The sequence below is a fragment of the Bombina bombina genome, chromosome 2 (assembly GCF_027579735.1).
Source record: "Bombina bombina isolate aBomBom1 chromosome 2, aBomBom1.pri, whole genome shotgun sequence".
Taxonomy (NCBI): Eukaryota; Metazoa; Chordata; class Amphibia; order Anura; family Bombinatoridae; genus Bombina; species Bombina bombina.
In genome coordinates, this window is record NC_069500.1 from 985,256,239 (window position 1) to 985,277,830 (window position 21,592).

General features: G+C 40.5%; 1 protein-coding gene across 1 annotated transcript in view; it reads right to left on the reverse strand.

Moving 5' to 3' along the window:
* Window positions 1-582: 582 nt before the first annotated feature.
* INTS12 (integrator complex subunit 12) overlaps window positions 583-21,592 on the reverse strand; it is a 64,816-nt gene continuing 43,806 nt past the window's right edge. The window contains exons 5-7 of the mRNA XM_053700800.1: window positions 15,522-15,681; window positions 14,699-14,854; window positions 583-1,639 (exon numbers count right to left, since the gene is read on the reverse strand). Coding sequence (XP_053556775.1) covers window positions 1,061-1,639; window positions 14,699-14,854; window positions 15,522-15,681 — 895 coding nt within the window. The 3' untranslated portion in view covers window positions 583-1,060. The remainder of the gene's footprint in view (window positions 1,640-14,698; window positions 14,855-15,521; window positions 15,682-21,592) is intronic.

The window sequence follows — 21,592 nt, forward strand, 5'->3', positions numbered from 1 at the left end:
TGTTTGGTTGAAGTTATTGCTGCCAAAGGAGGTTCAACCAGTTATTAAATTCAAGGGTTCACATACTTTTTCCACCTGCACTGTGAATGTTTACATGGTGTGTTCAATAAAAACATGGCAACATTTCATTCTTTGTGTGTTATTAGTTTAAGCAGACTGTGATTGTCTATTGTTGTGACTTAGATGATGATCAGATCACATTTTATGACCAATTTGTGCAGAAATCCATATCATTCCAAAGGGTTCACATACTTTTTTTTGCAACTGTATGTAATCTAATATAATATTGGCACTATAATCTTACGCCCAATCCGGTGATTGAAAGAATTAGGGTTAAGATATCATTAAAGAAAAATCAAGGGATTTAACAAAAAAAAAAGGTTTTTTAAAAATGTTTTTAAGAATTCAAATTCAGTGTATTTAGAGCTGGTAAAGAAACACCCTTTCTCTTGCCCACCATGAGTGGTTGATTTCTGTTGCTGCCTCTTTTTTTACATACATATTCTATAGCCAATACTGCAGTATTTACAGTTTCACTATAAGTAGCATCTATTTCAAACTGACAAAATAAAGGTAAATGAGTTATTTGTAAATCATTTATTACACTCCAGCAGGTAAAATGGATCTAAGAAAAGGCAGTAAAGGGGAGAAAATTGTACAGTACAATGTTCCTTTAACATCTCCTAACCAGCATTTCTCTTTCCAAAACAGGCACACAAGTAAAAATACATAAGTGGGTTTCAGGCATAGATCTCGCTTGCTTACTTAATAGTTTTAGATTCACAAAGTGCTTCTGTGTAGGGAGCTAAAGAAAAAACTAATTTGTTTCCCCCAGAAGTGATATATTTCTTCCGCTTCTTATTTTTCCTCATTTTGAGTGGTTAAAATGATTATTTCCTCCAATTACTACAACAAACCTGACAACTTTTTACTATTAAGATATAGCTTACACAATTGTCTTTTGTTTTTCCAGTCCAGAAAATAATGGTCACTAAGTCTATATGTTAGACACATGTATATGAATTGCATTAATCAGAGTCTCAGCATGACTTATACATGGTCATTTCTTTAGCTTTTTCTGTGCAGCTTTCTTTTTTACCATTTGGAGCCTTTTCATTGCATTTAGCTGAGATTCTTGAGATGTGGGGCCTTTTGCTCCAGATTGTTCCGCAGTCACTTTGCTGCTAGAGCTTCCACTGCTGCTTGCACTGCTTCCTCCTCCGTTGTTGCTGCTCATCTGGATGCTAATATTGTTTGCACTAGCAGAAGATGTGGTGCTTGGGCTGGGTAGGCTAACTTTGTTGACACTGTCATTGCTCATAGAACGGCTCAGCCCTGTTTTTCCCAGAATGAGAGGTGGCAGGGGCTTCAGTGGGGTAGAACTGGTGTTGCTAGCACCAGATGTAGTTTTAGATATAGATCCTGCTTTGGAAACTAGGCTGGACACACCTGCAGGTTTCTGCCCTGTTGATAATGTTGGCGGTTTCCCACTGGCAGCCTGGACTGTTGTTCCTAACTTGGAACTAGTTGGCACAGCAGTGGCAGTCTTTGCTCCAAACGCAGCCCAACCAGTGAGGCCACTAACAGCTGTGGAGGATACCCCAGTAGTGGACGAATTTCCTGAAACTGCAGCTGAAACCTTCACAAGAGAAAATAAAAAAATAATTATGTTTTTTTTAAATAAATAAACCCAGAACAAAATGTATTGGTTAAGATGGGGATATTATTATCTCAGTGAACTGGAACAATATTGATAAAAAAAAGGAGATTTTCTCAACACACATCTACCTCTTATTGTTATCTCTTGTAAACAAACTATTGATTGCCAGATGGCACACTAATCCTTTTATAAATGCAGAAAATATGCTGTATGCTTGAAACAGGATTATTAATTAACAGGTATGAAATGGAAAAAAGATCAACCAGGTTTCTGCACTAACATAAAATGCACCTTTTTTAAAACGCAGTCTCTGAAAACATAATTACTACAAAGTGTTGCGATAATATAATACACAGTCGTATAACAGCAAAGCAAACACATATACAATGTGTATGTATACTCAAGATAGATATTATAAGTTTAAAAAGTTGCTAATAATAGTAATGACATTTGGAAATATAAACTCCCTCAGCTGCAGTGCAAATACTCTTGATAAAGGCAGAGATATAGATATTTTTATCTGTCTTATATACAGGGGGTGAAAATCCTAAACATATTGTATTTCTGATTTAAAATTAAAAATGTTATATCTGTGATTAAAAAAACAAACTTAAATTATGCTTACCTGATAATTTTCTTTTCTTCAGACGGAAAGAGTCCATAGCTGCATTCATTAATTACTTTTGGAAATTCAGAACCTGGCCACCTCTCCCACTTCCCCCATCCCCCAGTCATTCTGCCGAGGGACAAGGAACAGTAGAAGAAACATAGGGTGAAAAGGTGTCCGAAGAACAAAAATAACAGACGCCGCCCCCCCCAAAAAAATTACGGGCGGGGAGCTGTGGACTCTTTCTGTCTAAAGAAAAGGAAATTATCAGGTAAGCATAATTTAAGTTTTTCTTCATAAACGGAAAGAGTCCGCAGCTGCATTCATTACTTTTGAGAAAACAATACCCAAGCTATAGAGGACACTGAATGCTAAAACGGGAGGGTACAAACAACGGCCTATTCTGAGGGCACCAGGCCTAAAACAGGTACTCAACAAAACCCAGATTTGTCTGAAGCCGAGAAAAAAACTTTGAAAAAAGGAAAAGGCCCAAGGACACTGACCCGCAGATAGTCCATAAGCCTTGCTAGAGACCGCAGGAACTAGACTCGACTGAGCCAACAAGCCTCCAAGAGACACCGTCAACCGGCAGTCGGTCACCTAACAACACGCCCCTTACTAGAGAAAGGGATCAAACAACCGTAGTCTCCAGAAAGGAGAAAGGACACGGAAAGGACATCCAATAAAGGATTCCAGACAACCCCAAATAGGGCACAAACCAGAAATAGGGCCCAAACGAGCTCCAAGAACACCGGGCGAAAAACCCAGAGAAACCAGGGCCAAGCCAACAGAGACCCAACCGGTCTCGCAGAACAAGGGAGGCAACACCCAGACCCCAGTTCGCACAGAATCCACTGGCTCAAGACCCAGAAACTGAAACAGAGAATCTTCCCCTAAACACAGTGCATCTGCACTCTAGAAAGTAACTGAAGACGAAGGATCCCAAAAACCATTTAAAGACAGCTCAGAATATCTAAATATTCAGAAACTGTAAACCTCATGCAGCAAGCTCAGATAGGACAACACCCGACGGCAACACCTGAAGAGTCAAAACACTGCACGCTGCTGTCATCCGAAGATGACTCTAGAAATTTGAGTACTAGCAAGCAAGTGGAAGCAGATGAGGTAAGATTTAAACCCTAACCTAGAGCTTGCTAGGCGTCCAGCTAACCAGTGGACGCCACCAGTCCTTCCTACGATATCCTGAACGTGGAAAGAAGCTGAGCCCTCAAGGAAGGCTCACCAAACCTCAATGACCCGAGGGCGAAATTAGAAGAGCAGAACAGATTTCAAATCCTGCTCCAACACTGGCCCAAGCGACAGGCATGTCAGATAGACAGGGGAAACAAAAATGAACCCAACCCCAAACCCCCAGGGAATGGAAGAATGGGGGGGGGGAATCACCCACCCCATTACAGAGCTTGGGTGCCAACCCATACGCTCCTCCCAATATAAGGCACTTCCAAGGAGCACCCCCTAGGACTTGGTATAGAGAAAAGTGCAAAATAGATCCTTAGGAAGACCTGGCACAACTTTCTTTGACAGTCTCGACACAGAGAGCTTACTCTCCCAACAATTTGTCGAACAAGCCATAGAGTAGCACATTGCTGCCGTCACATAAATAAAAGACACTTGCTCTAAAACTAGGCATTCTGCCTGACAGGGCTGTGGGGGGATCTGAACCCATGGCTCTGTGCTTTACTGTTCAGTTTGCTTATGTGTTGAGCCACAGTCAGTTCTCGAGAACAAGTGCCTTGTGAGAAGCCTGAACACACGACCCTCAGGTTATGAGACTGCCATGCTAACTTGTGTGCTAACAAGGCCCAGCTGCTCCTGCACACAAGGCAGGACCACAAACCTCCAGGGAGAGGATAATCCCACTTCTGAAGAAGTCAAATTACCCCCCCCCAAAGGTGGAGGGCAGAGATAAGGAACAGCACACATGCCCACAAGGACGTGAGAGGCCGTAGAGTCGAAGACCGAATGAAGAATCATCCAGACACAACTGTTGAAAACAGAGAAAAACTCCCTGTAAAAAGGGAGCACACTCTGTCCGAAGGACAAATCAGCCCCCCTTGAAAAACTGGGTTGTCCCGAACCAGTCCACAGGATCATAAGTCTCCATACATCTATAAGGATCCAATACAAGAACCCTGGACGCAGGACCCATAGCCGTCTTAAAACGAACAACACCTCCAGGGAGCACAAGATACCCCAACTGAAAAAAACTAGAGCTGCAACAACTAATCGGCATAATCGATAATAATCGATTATGAAAATAGTTGTCAACGAATCTCATAATCGATTAGTTGGTTTGCAATTAGTTGGTCTGTGTACAGCACCAGCTGTTTTACTCCAATGAGCTCCTGCACATGGTATTGTGTTTTATAGTTATGTCCTTAGCCTAAAGGACGTCTACAGACATCTACTTTTCACTTTTTTAGGACATTATAAGTTTCTTTTTAAGTTTACAACTACTCCTGTCTTATGTGCAACCCAGAAATAAAATAGGTGTCATAATTTGGATTGTTTATATACAATCAGGTGATTTGGGGCTATGCTTTGCGTGATTTAGTGCAGAGCTTGTTATTTACACCTAACCCTAGATTGATGGCATTTGTTATATGAATTAATGTCACTATTACCTGTTTTTCAATTTTTAGCGGATCGCTTGCTATTGCTGATATATGTACTCTATAGATAAATGTGTAAGGCTGTGTTATTTTACTGATATATAGTCTTTAGCCCTTTTGCCTTATTTTTCTCTATTTTTAATTAATTGTAATATGTACTAAATTCAATCTCTAAGTATATATATATGTTATTTTAAGAGCGGACTAGATATTTTCCCCCCTAACCTTATAGCTGGTTATTTACCACTGCATATAGATATTCAAGATATTTTTATGTTAAAATAAGTCCAGGCTTACTTTGTCAAGAGGCCCCTTCCATTGGTGGAGAACTAACAAAGATAAATAGTACACCTTGGTGAAATTTGCATAACCCTATTTATGCATCTCAGGCACCTCAACACCATCTGAGCACCTCTTCTCTGCTGCAGGCAAAATAGCTGCAAAAAAGAAAGCCAGAAGTTTCTGAAAGAGTGAATAACAGAATTTTATAAACAGTGGTAGTCTACCTCTTACTAGTTCTACCTATTTTCAAACAGTTTGTGGTTTTGTTTTGCTTAATTATAAAAAATTGTTCTGCTGCTTAGAAATTGGACCAACAGTTGTTTTAATGTAAAGTTTTAGTCGGAAGTTTATATTTATAACACTCAGTATGTGGATTTTATTTTAAATATAGGAAAAAATTAATTCTTTTTTTATCCGATTAGTCGATTAATCAAAAAAATAATTGTCCGATTAATCGATTATGAAAATAATCGTTAGTTGCAGCCCTAAAAAAAACAGACCTCACAGGGGATGCAAACCCGGGCTAACCCGGAGAAATGGGTACAGGACTCACTCATAAATTCCCAGCCCAAAGGGAAGAGAACACTCTTAGCAGGAGGCCAACTCCCCACCAACAAGGTACTAGGCCGTAGTCACGCAACCACTCTAGAGCCCAAAGGCACCAAGGACCACATACACAAAGTCCCAGACTAAGGGAAACAATTACGAGAACAGAGTTCACCCTAAGAGAGAGTAGAAAAAAGACTAGTCTCCATATCCTCTCAGATTATCCTTCCAGAAGGACCACACCCAAGGAAGAATGCCGAGCATCCCGAACCCTGGCGGGAAAATCCCTAAGCGAAAGCTTGGAAAGGAGGAGACCACAGTTTATCGTCCCTAATATGGAAACGACGAACTCCCAGAAGCAGAAAAGAGCTGCACGGCCCTCAACTTCCTAACTTAAACGGCAAAAGAGCCGCTAAGTAAAATGGATGAAGTCCAGACAGTGTCGACCCGAAGGAAGAGACCTCAAGAAGGAACAAGTCCTGAAAGGACAATCCCAAGGAACCTCGAAAGGCAAGATCGGCCGGAACTGGCTGCATGAAGGATCTAAGTCCTCCAACTTCTAACCCACCACGGGAAGGAAACACTCTAGATCCCGCAAAATCGGAACCAACAGAGTATGTCGCAGCGGATCTCAACGGAGTCCCGGCCGACTAGATTGAAAGGCGAATGAGGACCGACACACAATCACCCATGCCCTTAGGCAAACCACGGACCATCAAGTCCTCTTTGAATGCTAGCTGAAACATGTAAAATAAAAAAAATAGTGGGAACTACTCAGCGCCCTAACCGGACCAGCCAGGCATAGCAGGCGCCACATGTCTGAGATAGGCCTTAAAGACAGAAGGATTTGTACCCAGTCAGGACCAGCCTGAAACCAATGGCCCCCAGCACTGACAAGGCCACACAAAGTCACGCCCTAAGAGGGAGAGATAAACAACAAACATAGGACTAAACACGTCCTCATGAACAAACTTCTGTAGAAGCAAACAGTGCGACCACAAAATTGCGAGTATCGATTCCAGAGAAGAAGATTCTTAAAGGAAATATTATAACAAACATGAGCTTTAAACCAAATAAAATCCATCCTACCCGGATTAAAATAAAAGATAAGGCAACCCGTAGGTTATCACCCAGGAAGAACGGACACGCCCGCAGGACCAGCCCAACGGGAATCCGAGTCTTCCAAGCTCAGAACTGGAAAGATACTCAATAAACAAGACCATAAGAAGATTACTTCATCCCCTTATGTCTAATCATGCATGCCATTCGCAGCGAAGACTGAGGATCCACCACCCGATTAAGAGTGGGATCCACCAGTATTGCCAAAACGTGCCTCAGTAGAACACAAAGGTGCGCCAGTCTACAACGAAAGGCAAAACTTACCTCCGCCGGGACAAATGATGACCCTGGCCCCGAAGGTTGACCCCCTAAAGCCTCAGGAGCAGTTGCTCCCCCAGAGGGATGAACTGGACCAGGCGATCCCACACCTGACGAGCCCTGGTTAATGGAACACGGACAATAACGTAAACACACTCTTGGGAGATGTAAATGCGCCAGCGCCAAAGATATGGCCATGCAGAACCGTGTCTTAACCTCCGGAGGAAACAAGCCACCCTCCAGAGAAGGAGAAGCCGCGTTTGGGTTACCTGCATGCTTCCCCAGAGGCGGATGGCTCAGCGGACCCCTGGTTCCCCAATCCCGAGGAACAGAGTACGCTAAAATGGCATTCGGAATATAACTGATGGGCATGTATCACCCGGGCCAATTCATATTCTACGCGAGAAGTAGAATCTGAATCAGAAAATCAGAATCCTCCATAACTGGCATATTGATAAAAAAAATTGACCAATAAGAAAAACATAATTTATGTAAGAACTTACCTGATAAATTCATTTCTTTCATATTGGCAAGAGTCCATGAGCTAGTGACGTATGGGATATACATTCCTATCAGGAGGGGCAAAGTTTCCCAAACCTCAAAATGCCTATAAATACACCCCTCACCACACCCACAATTCAGTTTAACGAATAGCCAAGTAGTGGGGTGATAAGAAAGGAGCGAAAGCATCAAACAAGGAATTGGAATAATTGTGCTTTATACAAAAAAAAAATCATAACCACCACAAAAAGGGTGGGCCTCATGGACTCTTGCCAATATGAAAGAAATGAATTTATCAGGTAAGTTCTTACATAAATGATGTTTTCTTTCATGTAGTTGGCAAGAGTCCATGAGCTAGTGACGTATGGGATAGCAGATACCCAAGATGTGGAACTTCCACGCAAGAGTCACTAGAGAGGGAGGGATAAAATAAAGACAGCCAATTCCGCTGAAAAAATAATCCACAACCCAAATCAAAAAGTTTTAATCTTATAATGAAAAAAACTGAAATTATAAGCAGAAGAATCAAACTGAAACAGCTGCCTGAAGTACTTTTCTACCAAAAACTGCTTCAAAAGAAGAAAAAACATCAAAATGGTAGAATTTAGTAAAAGTATGCAAAGAAGACCAAGTTGCTGCTTTGCAAATCTGATCAACAGAAGCTTCATTCCTAAAAGCCCAGGAAGTAGAAACTGACCTAGTAGAATGAGCCGTAATCCTTTGAGGCGGGGATTTACCCGACTCCACATAAGCATGATGAATCAAAGACTTTAACCAAGACGCCAAAGAAATTGCAGAAGCCTTCTGACCTTTCCTAGAACCAGAAAAGATAACAAATAGACTAGAAGTCTTTCTGAAATCCTTAGTAGCTTCAACATAATATTTTAAAGCTCTTACTACATCCAAAGAATGTAGAGATCTCTCCAGAGAATTCTTAGGATTAGGACACAATGAAGGGACAACAATTTCTCTACTAATGTTGTTCGAATTCACAACTTTAGGTAAAAATTTAAATGAAGTCCGCAACACCGCCTTATCCTGATGAAAAATCAGAAAAGGAGATTCACAAGAAAGAGCAGATAACTCAGAAACTCTTCTAGCAGAAGAGATGGCCAAAAGAAACAAAACTTTTCAAGAAAGTAATTTAATATCGAGAGAATGCATAGGTTCAAACGGAGGAGCCTGTAAAGCCCACAGAACCAAATTAAGACTCCAAGGAGGAGAGATTGACTTAATGACAGGCTTAATACGAACCAAAGCCTGTACAAAACAATGAATATCAGGATGATTAGCAATCTTTCTGTGAAAAAGAACAGAAAGAGCAGAGATTTGTCCTTTCAAGGAACTTGCAGACAAACCTTTTTCCAAACCATCCTGAAGAAACTGTAAAATTCTAGGAATTCTAAAAGAATGCCAAGAGAATTTATGAGAAGAACACCAAGAAATGTAAGTCCAAACTCGGTAATAAATCTTTCTAGACACAGGTTTACGAGCCTGTAACATAGTATTAATCACTGAATCAGAGAAACCTCTATGACTAAGTATTAAGCGTTCAATCTCCATACCTTCAAATTTAATGATTTGAGATCCTGAAGGAAAAATGGGCCTTGAGATAGAAGGTCTGGCCTTAACGGAAGCGTCCAAGGATGGCAACTGGCTATACGAATGAGATCCGCATACCAAAACCTGTGTGGCCATGCTGGAGCCACCAGCAGTACAAACGAACGCTCTATTAGGATTTTGGAAATCACTTTTGGAAGAAGAACTAGAGGCAGAAAGATATAAGCAGGTTGATAATTCCAAGGAAGTGACAACGCGTCCACCGCTTCCGCCTGAGGATCCCTGGATCTGGACAGATACCTGGGAAGTTTCTTGTTTAGATGAGAAGCCATCAGATCTATTTCTGGAAGTCCCCAGATTTGAACAATCTGAAGAAATACCTCTGGGTGAAGAGACCATTCGCCCGGATGTAACGTCTGGCGACTGAGATAATCCGCTTCCCAATTGTCTATACCTGGGATGTGAACCGCAGAGATTAGACAGGAGCTGGATTCCGCCCATACAAGTATCCAGCCTGAGGACTGTGAGTCCCACCTTGATGATTGATATACGCCACGGTTGTGACATTGTCTGTCTGAAAACAAATAAACGATTCTCTCTTCAGAAGAGGCCAGAACTGAAGAGCTCTGAAAATCGCACGGAGTTCCAAAATATTGATTGGTAATCTCGCCTCCTGAGATTTCCAAACCCCCTGCGCTGTCAGAGATCCCCATACAGCTCCCAAACCTGAAAGACTCGCATCTGTTTAGATCACAGTCCAGGTTGGACGAACAAAAGAGGCCCCTTGAATTAAACGATGGTGATCCAACCACCAAGTCAGAGAAGATCGAACATTGGGATTTAAGGATATTAATTGAGATATCTTTGTATAATCCCTGCACCATTGGTTCAGCATACAAAGCTGGAGAGGTCTCATGTGAAAACGAGCAAAAGGGATCGCGTTCGATGCAGCAGTCATGAGACCTAGAATTTCCATGCATAAAGCTACCGAAGGGAATGATTGAGACTGAAGGTTTCGACAAGCTGAAACCAATTTCAGACGTCTCTTTTCTGTAAGAGACAAAGTCATGGACACTGAATCTATTTGGAAACCCAAAAAGGTTACCCTTGTCTGAGGAATCAAGGAACTCTTTGGTAAATTGATCCTCCAACCATGTCTTAGAAGAAACAACACAAGTTGATTCGTATGAGATTCTGCAGAATATAAAGACTGAGCAAGTACCAAGATATCGTCCAAATAAGGAAATACCGCAATACCCTGTTCTCTGATTACAGAGAGAAGGGCACCGAGAACCTTTGAAAAGATCCTTGGAGCTGTTGCTAGGCCAAAAGGAAGAGCAACAAACTGGTAATGCTTGTCTAGAAAAGAGAATCTCAGGAACTGATAGTGAATTGGAATATGAAGATATGCATCCTGTAAGTCTATTGTAGACATATAATGCCCTTGCTGAACAAAAGGCAGAATAGTCCTTATAGTCACCATTTTGAATGTTGGTATCCTTACATAACGATTCAATATTTTTAGATCCAGAACTGGTCTGAAAGAATTCTCCTTCTTTGGTACAATGAACAGATTTGAGTAAAACCCCAGACCCCGTTCCAAATCTGGAACTGGCACAATTACCCCAGCCGACTCCAGATCTGAAACACATTTCAGAAACGCCTGAGCCTTTACTGGGTTTACTGGAATGCGTGAGAGGAAAAATCTTCTCACAGGCGGTCTTACCTTGAAACCTATTCTGTACCCTTGAGAAACAATGTTCTGAATCCAAAGACTTTGAATCGAATTGGTCCAAACATCTTTGAAAAATCGTAACCTGCCCCCTACCAGCTGTGCTGGAATGAGGGCCGCACCTTCATGCGGATTTGGGAGCTGGTTTTGACTTTCTAAAAGGCTTGGATTTATTCCAGACTGGAGACGGTTTCCAAACGGAAACTGTTCCTTTAGGGGAAGGGTCAGGCTTCTGTTCCTTATTCTGATGAAAGGAACGAAAACGATTAGCAGCCCTATATTTACCTTTAGATTTTTTTGTCCTGAGGCAAAAAGGCTCCCTTCCCCCCAGTAACAGTTGAAATTATTGAATCCAACTGAGAACCAAATAATTTATTACCTTGGAAAGAAAGAGAAAGCAACGTTGACTTAGAAGTCATATCTGCATTCCAAGATTTAAGCCATAAAGCTCTTCTAGCTAAAATAGCTAAAGACATATACCTGACATCAATCCTAATGATATCAAAAATGGCATCACAAACAAAGTTATTAGCATGTTGAAGAAGTTTAACAATGCTATAAGCATTATGGTCTGACACTTGTTGCGCTAAAGCCTCCAACCAGAAGGTGGAAGCTGCAGCAACATCAGCCAAAGAAATAGCAGGTCTAAGAAGATTACCTGAACATAAATAAGCCTTCCTTAGAAAGGATTCAAGCTTCCTATCTAAAGGATCCTTAAAAGAAGTACTATCTGCCGTAGGAATAGTAGTACGTTTAGCAAGAGTAGAGATAGCCCCATCAACTTTGGGGATTTTTTCCCAAAACTCTAATCTATCAGCTGGCAAAGGGTACAATTTCTTAAACCTTGGAGAAGAAGTAAATGAAGTACCCAGACTATTCCATTCCATAGAAATTACTTCTGAAATAGCATCAGGAACTGGAAAAACTTCTGGAATAACTACATGAGGTTTAAAAACTGAATTTAAACGCTTATTAGTTTTAATATCAAGAGGACTAGACTCCTCCATATCTAATGCAATCAACACTTCCTTAAGTAAAGAACGAATAAACTCCATCTTAAACAAATATGAAGATTTATCAGTGTCAATATCTGAGGCAGAATCTTCTGAACCAGATAGATCCTCATCAGAGATAGATAAGTCAGAATGATGGCGGTCATTTAAAAATTCATCTGAAATATGAGAAGTTTTAAAAGACCTTTTACGTTTACTAGAAGGAGGAATTACAGACAGAGCCTTCCGAATAGAATTAGAAACAAATTCTCTTACATTAACAGGAACATCCTGAACATTAGATGTTGAAGGAACAACAACAGGTAATGGAATATTACTAATGGAAATATTATCCGCATTAGATAGTTTATCATGACAACTAACACAAACTACAGCCGGAGGAACAGTTACCAAAAGTTTACAACAAATGCACTTAGCTTTGGTAGAACCGACATCAGGCAGCGTCTTTCCAGAAGTAGATTCTGATCCAGGGTCAGGTAGTGACATCTTGCAATATGTAATAGAAAAAACAACATATAAAGCAAAATTATCAAATTCCTTAAATGACAGTTTCAGGAATGGGAAAAAATGCAAAACAAAACAAGCCTCTAGCAACCAGAAGCAACTAAAAAGTGAGACTGAAATAATGTGAAAAAAACTGGCGCCAAGTATGACGCCCACATTTTTTGGCGCCAAAAAAACGTCTGCAACAAACATGCATCAAAAATGACGCAACCACGTGAAAACTTCCGGCGTCAACTATGACGCCGGAAATGACGATATTCTCGCGCCAAAAATGACGCAATAAATTGTAGCATTTTCTGCACCTGCGAGCCTAACAGCCCGCAATTTAGAAGTAAAAAGTCAATTGAAAATTTTAAGGTAAGAAAAATATTTTGTTCATATGCAATTTCCCAAAAAATGAAACTGACAGTCTGAAAGAAGGAACACTGATTATCCTGAATCATGGCAAATATAAGTTTAAAACATATATTTAGAACTTTACATATAAAGTGCCCAACCATAGCTTAGAGTGTCATGAAAAAATAAGACTTACTTACCCTAAGACACTCATCTACATATAGTAGATAGCCAAACCAGTACTGAAACGAGAATCAGTAGAAGTAATGGTATATAAGAGTATATCGTCGATCTGAAAAGGGAGGTAGGAGAAGAAATCTCTACGACCGATAACAGAGAACCTATGAATTAGATCCCCTAGAGGAAGACCATGGCATTCAAATAGGCAATACTCTCTTCACATCCCTCTGACATTCACTGCACTCTGAGAGGAAAACCGGGCTTCAGCCTGCTGCGAAGCGCATATCAACGTAGAAATCTAGCACAAACTTACTTCACCACCTCCATGGGAGGCAAAGTTTGTAAAACTGAATTGTGGGTGTGGTGAGGAGTGTATTTATAGGCATTTTGAGGTTTGGGAAACTTTGCCCTCCTGGTAGGAATGTATATCCCATACGTCACTAGCTCATGGACTCTTGCCAATTACATGAAAGAAAATCTAAACGGCACCTTACACCCCCAATGGCTGGGTCACTGACCGCCTCCTATGAACCAGACACCAGCGAACCAGAATTTTTCTGTCGCCACACGGTCAGGAATGCGGAAATGGAGAGCTAAAACACAAGGTGTACCGTGCAGTCCATGAAAAAGTGCGCCCGACCGTAAAGGCTGCGTCACGTGCAATAGGCCGTTATGTTCCGAAATAGCCATGAGCCTAAGTATCACTACACATTAGCAGACAGAATCACATAGCAAACATGATTAACCACAAACCTCCCTTAGGAGATATTAACCCTTGATTGCAAGATAGAAAAGGAGCCTCACTGAGACCCTGCGTTTAAGTTATTTCCCGCGAGGTCGTAGCCTCTTGGATAAACAGTTGTAATTACAAGACAATCATGACGAAAGTAAAATGAAACGATCTTACCGGAATGTACGCCGTGGAACAGGAACACGACCCTTCAAGTGTGACAGATAGTAGCGTCGCTTCTGCCATGGACTTGAGAGAAGAAAGCAGGTAGTGAAACTCGTCAACGCTGATTGCTTGTGGAGTTGTTCATCTGAGTCGGGGTTGTTTCGCAGAAAGACTCTCCCTGCATCTCCGGACTCTAACTTTCATCCATGCTCTCACTGAGAGGCTGACAGGACTACTTAAAACTCCAGTCCCATTCCGAAGAGTACTACCCTCCATAAGAGACTATCGAAAAAACTTCTGACACTTCTATGCCAACCTCCTGGGACGAAAGGCAAAGAATGACTGGGGGAAGTGGGAGAGGTATTTAAGCCTTTGGCTGGGGTGTCTTTGCCTCCTCCTGGTGGCCAGGTTCTGAATTCCCAAAAGTAATGAATGCAGCTGTGGACTCTTTGTGTTTATGAAGAAAAATACACCGTTTTTTTTTAATTAAAACAAAAATAATAGCAAAAGCATTAGGAAATGTGAATTTTAAAGGCACACGCATTTTTTCTTTCATGATTGAGGTAGATTTTTAAGCAAGTTTCCAATTTACTTCTTTCTCTTGGTATCCTTTGTTGAAGGAGAAGCTGAACACATGAATACGTGCAAACACCAATTATCAGCTAGCTCCCAGTAGTGCATTACTGATCCTGAGCATACCCAGGGTATGCTTTTAAACAAAGTATACCAATAGAACAAAGCAAATTTGATAATATAAGTAAACTGAAAAGTTGTTTAAAATTGCATGATCAATCTGAATCATGAAAGTATAACTTTTTTTACTTTACTGTCCATTTAAGATAAAAAAAAAAATATTACAACAACCACAATACCTTGACCTCTGCTCTTTTGAAAGCTAAAAATGTGTTGTTAGAATCTGGCTTTGGTTTCACTTCTGGCTTGTTTACAGAGGGATCCTTTACTACTGGTGTTGCTGCAGATGCAGCTGTCGGGGCAGGCTTTTGTGAAGGCTTCTGATTCTTTTGTGCCTGTGCATTCAGAATTCAAGAAAAAAAAAAGAGTTAAAATAATGTATAGCTGCAAACTAAATAGAGTTGTGGGCAACTATAAGACTAGTAGATGCGCATTCTCAAATCCAGCCTCTATTTGCAACCATAGCAGTAATAGCCTAAACTTATTACAGTATTTACACTACCTTCCCTAACAATTTTTAGCACTTTGATTTTCCTAGTATGGGATGTATATAAAAGAACAAGACACTCTATAGGTGTACCAGTAAGTTAACACATATACATAGATATGCAACCTTATGATTATATATAATTGGGACCTTGATATTTGTTTTAATCATTTTACATTGGGCATTAGCTAATTAAAAAAAAAAAAGTTAATTTTCTTATTATATAATTTCTTGCTATGAAATGTATAAAATGTGACTAATTTGAAATCATATTTTTCCCTCATATTTTGTTCTACTAACACACATTTTTTTCATATTTATTTTTAATATTTCTAGACATTTGCCTAAACCAAATATATAATTATTCACCTCTATCCTCCAGAGTCCCGACTATTCATATTTTTCTCCTGCTTTTATTGCCATAATCTCTAGACCAGTATGTCAGATCTCCCTCTATATTATATTTCTAAATCTTGTTGCCTTCCACCGATACCCTAGTGGTTGTAAATTCTTACCATCCTCTTCATTTGCCTGGTGCAACGGGCACAATACCAGACAAGACGTGGGTCATTTACATCCTTATCTGTAACCTGGGGTTTGTGGCAGTCCTGGTGGTATAGATTATGGCACTCCTGGCATTCAACTAACTGGTTACCTGAGAAGACTGTCATTTGTCTGAAAGAGATATGAAAACGATTAATACCTTATTATAGCTTGTAAGGGCAATGATACTTAAAATGTCAATACTTTCTGGTCCTTCATAAATTCCTGCTAAAATATATATTCGTTTTTGTTTGTTTTAAAATATATATAAAAATAGGACATTTTTATTATTTAAAACCACATAATCTAAAAATACAGACATACTACCACAAGGCTCCTCCTCAACAGTAGGCCAAGAAAAAAAAAAAAAGGAGAGATAAGGACCATGTAGGCACATAATCTAAAATATGGAATTTCTGTATATATGATTTAATTTTTGGTTATTTTGGCTCACCCTAGTAGCACTCACCAACAAAGACTTTCAAAGCAGTAAAAATCTAAGGAAGGGCATCAAAAACATTTACATAGAATCAAATATAGTAAGAACTTTCTTTGAAATGTGCAATGTTTCATAAATGTGTGAGGAGAATATAAATTATCCAAATATCTAGAAAAAATGTTGGTTGCTCACAAAGTACAAACAACTCTTGTAAAATGAGCTTTAAGTGGCACTGGTGACAAATTCAACAATCCATCTAAAATCTTTAGTTTTTGATAGCAAATAGCTTTACAATGTCCTTTTGAGATTAACAGCAGTCCATTAGGCTTTCTATACTTTTTTTGACTGTCCCTTTAACTAGCTAGGTTTTACTGCTTGTAGCCTACACACACACACACACATATATACACAGAATATATGAGTTATGCTTTATAATAATGTATTAATTTGTGCAAATGTTAGTTATATTGAGCATGTTCATTACTGATATGTTACAAACCAATACATTTCAGCCCCACTGAATTTCACACCAGGTCCTTTGTCTTTGCAGTGTATCTTCATTTTGCAGAACTTTAGTAGCTAGATGATGTTAAGATATAATTGAGTAAGCTACTAAATTACTAAAAAACTAAATTTATGCTTACCTGATAAATTTATTTATTTCTCGACACGGTGAGTTCACAGATCATCATTAATTACTGTTGGAAATATCACTCCTGGCCAGCAGGAGGAGGCAAAGATCACCACAGCAGAGCTGTTAAGTATCAATTCCCTTCCCACAACCCCCAGTCATTCGACCGAAGGAAAGGAGAGAAAGGAAATAACACAAGGTGCAAAGGTGCCAGAGGTTTATATAAAAAAAAAAAAAACCTGTCTAAAAAACAGGGAGGGCTGTGGACCGTGTCAAGAAATAAATTTATCAGGTAAGCATAAATTTTGTTTTCCTTCTAATGACACGATGAGTGCACAGATCATCATTTATTACTGTTGGGAATCAATACCCAAGCTAGAGGACACAGATGATACGGGAGGGACAAGACAGGTAACCTAAACAGAAGGTACCACTGCCGAAAATACCTTTTCACCCAAAAGAAACCTCAGCTGAGACAAAGAAATTAAATGTATAGACTTTAGAAAAGGTGAGCCAAGAAAAGCAAAGTTACCGACTTACAAATCCATACTACAAAGGCCTCTTCCTTGAAGGCCCAGGAAGAAAAACACCACCCTAGTGGCGTGTCCCTCAGGAGGCTGCTGTCCAGCAGTCTGAAAAACGCTACGAAAAACACTTCTCCACCAGAGAAAGAAAAGTGGCAGAAGCCTTCTGGTCTTCATGTCAGAAAGCAACAATAATACAGAAGACTGACGAAAGTCCTTTGTAGCCTGTAGATAAAATCTAAGGACCCGTACAACATATAAGATGAGCAACAAACGATCTTTATGAGAAGAAAGATTAGGACGGCGAGAAGGAACAACAAACTCCTGATTAAAATCTCTGTTCGAAACAACCTCAAGAAAAAAACCAAACCTGGTACTAAGAACTGCCTTATCTGCCTGAAATACGAGATAAGGAAAACTACACTGCAAGGCTGAGAGTTCGGAAACCCTCCGAGCAGAAGAAATTAAACTTTCCAAGATACAACATACTATCTATGGAATGCATAGACCCAAACGGAGCCTGAAGAAAAACTTTAAGAACAAGGATAAGGCTCCAAGGGAGCAACTGACTTAAACACAGTCCTGATTCGGACCAGGACCAGGCGCTTGAGCAGCAGAATGGAATTAACCAAATCTGACCCATTCGGGTACAAACAGATAACCCCCACTCAAGGATTACCTGGAGAAAAGATAAAATCCTTGAGATCCTGCCATATCCTATAGAAAATCTTCCTAAAACAAATGTTCAATCTCCAAGCACTCAGCTTCAGAGAAACGAAATTTGAATGAAGGAAAGACCCCTGAAGCAGAAGATCCTTCCTCAGTGTAAAACTTCCACAGAAGTAGAGACGACATCTCTACTAGATCCGCCTACCAGGTCCTGCGAGGCCACGTAGGAGTTAGGAGAAAACCAATGCTCTCTCCTACAAGATCCAAACAATAACTCGTGAAAGGAGACAAACAGAGAAGGAAGATATGAACCTGAAGTTCCAAGGAACTACCAGAGCATTTATCAGAAAGGCTTGAGGATCTCTTGACCTTGAACCAAAATCGGAACTTTAAAATCTGACGAGACCCCATCAGAACCAAATCTGGGAACCCCCATTTGGAAGATAACCTGGAGAACACACCTGTTTCCCAAATTTCCATTCCAGAAATGAGGATGCCAAATGGATAATAACTGAGAGCACTTTCCTATGTGACTAAGGAACTAAAGTTCCTTCCTGGAAGTTGCTATAAGACACAGAAAATATGTTGTCAGACTGGAACCTGACAAAATGGGCCAAAGACAACTGAGGTCAAACCATCAGAGCATTGTAAATCGTTACCAACTCCAACTGATGAAGAGGAGAGCAGACTACTCCCAGGACCAACTTCCCTGCGCTAGAATGTGGACAGCGATCCCGCTACCTCTCGCCTGATAAGCGAGCGCTCTTACAAAAAACACCACGGGAAAAAGACTCTTGTCGACAGCCCCATTCCAATGACTGAGCATGCAGAACGGCTGAACTCTCTAACGGAATCGGACACTGAGTCATTGAGTCATTGAGGCCGAACCGTGGACAGAAGAAGGAGGAAAGAGGAAGGATCTAGGCCTCCCTGACCTCCTATAGAACACTCCATTCAAAGGATCAAAAGAATTCCTAAACAGAAAACCCATGAAGCTGGGACAAGGGAGCTCTTTTCCAGCTCCACTTCCATTCGTGGAATGAAGAAAGACAACAAAAACCTCCAATGAGATCTTGCTTGTAGAAGGATGGCGCCTGGACCCATAGGATGTCCAGGAGAGGCACCACTGAAATCCCGGGAACGAATCATAACCCAGAAACCTTGGAAAAACTCTGGGAGCTATCGCAAAGCCATGATGGCTCACAACTGAAGTTTGCCGGAGGCAAAACTCAGAAATCTGAGATGAGCCCTTTAAAAGGGACACTGTACCCAAAAATTTTCTTTCATGATTTAGATTGAGCATGAAATTTTAAGCAACTTTCTAATTTACTCCTATTATCACATTTTCTTCATTCTCTTGGTATCTTTATTTGAAATGCAAGAATGTAAGTTTAGATGCCGGCCCATTTTTGGTGAACAACCTGGGTTGTCCTTGCTGATTGGTGGATAAATTCATCCACCAATAAAAAAGTGCTGTCCAGAGTACTTAAACCAAAAAAAGCTTAGATGCCTTCTTTTTCAAATAATGATAGCAAGAGAATAGGAGTAAATTAGAAAGTTGCTTAAAATTGCATGCTCTTTCTGAATTACAAAATAAAAAATTTGGGTTCAGTGTCCCTTTAATTGGTAAAATGAGGGAACGCATCCTTAGGTCTAAGGCCGTTAAAAATTGAACCTCCTGCACCAAGGAAGAATGGAGCAAATAGTCTCCATCTTGAAGGACGGTACTCAGAGAAACCTATTCAAGTCTAAATTAGGATGAAAATCATTTAGAACAGAATGGAAAAGGAAGTTAACCCCTGTTCCTGAACTGGAACAATTATGCCCAGGTAGGAAGATTCTGAACACATTACAAGAACGCCTCTCTTTTTATCTGGGCTACAGACAAACTAGAAAAAATGTATCTACTCCTGGGAAGGAGTTGATATCAATTCAGAACCTAGAGATACGAGTTCTACAATCCCTTAGGGATCTAGGAAAACCGTATCCAGGCAAGCGAAAAAACTGAGATAGACTGCCCCTTCCAGGATGCAAACCTGGTTCTGGGACAAACCCTCATGCTAAATGAGAGTTAGCTGCGGTCTTCTTGACTTAATAACAGGTTTTATACGAACCAAAGCTTGTACAAAACAATGAATATCAGGAAGATTAGCAATCTTTCTGTGAAAAAGAACAGAAAGAGCAGAGATTTGTCCTTTCAAGGAACTTGCAGACAAACCTTTATCCAAACCATCCTGAAGAAACTGTAAAATTCTCGGAATTCTAAAAGAATGCCAGGAAAAATGATGAGAAAGACACCAAGAAATGTAAGTCTTCCAAACTCGATAATATATCTTCCTAGATACAGATTTACGAGCCTGTAACATAGTATTAATGACAGAGTCAGAGAAACCTCTTTGACTAAGAATCAAGCGTTCAATCTCCATACCTTCAAATTTAAGGATTTGAGATCCTGATGGAAAAAAGGACCTTGTGACAGAAGGTCTGGTCTTAACGGAAGAGTCCACGGTTGGCAAGAGGCCATCCGGACAAGATCCGCATACCAAAACCTGTGAGGCCATGCTGGAGCCACCAGCAGAACAAACTAGCATTCCTTCAGAATCTTGGAGATTACTCTTGAAAGAAGAACTAGAGGCGGAAAGATATAGGCAGGATGATACTTCCAAGGAAGTGACAATGCATCCACTGCTTCCGCCTGAGGATCCCTGGATCTGGACAGATACCTGGGAAGTTTCTTGTTTAGATGAGAAGCCATCAGATCTATTTCTGGAAGTCCCCACATTTGAACAATCTGAAGAAATACCTCTGGGTGAAGAGACCATTCGCCCGGATGTAACGTTTGGCGACTGAGATAATCCGCTTCCCAATTGTCTATACCTGGGATATGAACCGCAGAAATTAGACAGGAGCTGGATTCCGCCCATACCAGTATTCGAGATACTTCTTTCATAGCCAGAGGACTGTGAGTCCCTCCTTGATGATTGATATATGCCACAGTTGTGACATTGTCTGTCTGAAAACAAATGAACGATTCTCTCTTTAGAAGAGGCCATGACTGAAGAGCTCTGAAAATTGCACGGAGTTCCAAAATATTGATTGGTAATCTCACCTCCTGAGATTCCCAAACCCCTTGTGCTGTCAGAGACCCCCAAACAGCTCCCCAACCTGTCAGACTTGCATCTGTTGAAATCACAGTCCAGGTCGGAAGAACAAAAGAAGCCCCCTGAACTAAACGATGGTGATCTGTCCACCACGTCAGAGAGTGTCGTACAATCGGTTTTAAAGATATCAATTGAGATATCTTTGTGTAATCCCTGCACCACTGGTTCAGCATACAGAGCTGAAGAGGTCGCATGTGAAAACGAGCAAAGGGGATCGCGTCCGATGCAGCAGTCATAAGACCTAGAATTTCCATGCATAAGGCTACCGAAGGGAATGATTGAGACTGAAGGTTTCGACAAGCTGAAACCAATTTTAGACGTCTCTTGTCTGTCAGAGACAGAGTCATGGACACTGAATCTATCTGGAAACCTAAAAAGGTTACCCTTGTCTGAGGAATCAATGAACTTTTCGGTAAATTAATCCTCCAACCATGATCTCGAAGAAACAATACAAGTCGATTCGTATGAGATTCTGTTAAATGTGAAGACTGAGCAAGTACCAAGATATCGTCCAAATAAGGAAATACCACAATACCCTGTTCTCTGATTACAGACAGAAGAGCACCGAGAACCTTTGTAAAAATCCTTGGAGCTGTTGCTAGGCCAAACGGCAGAGCCA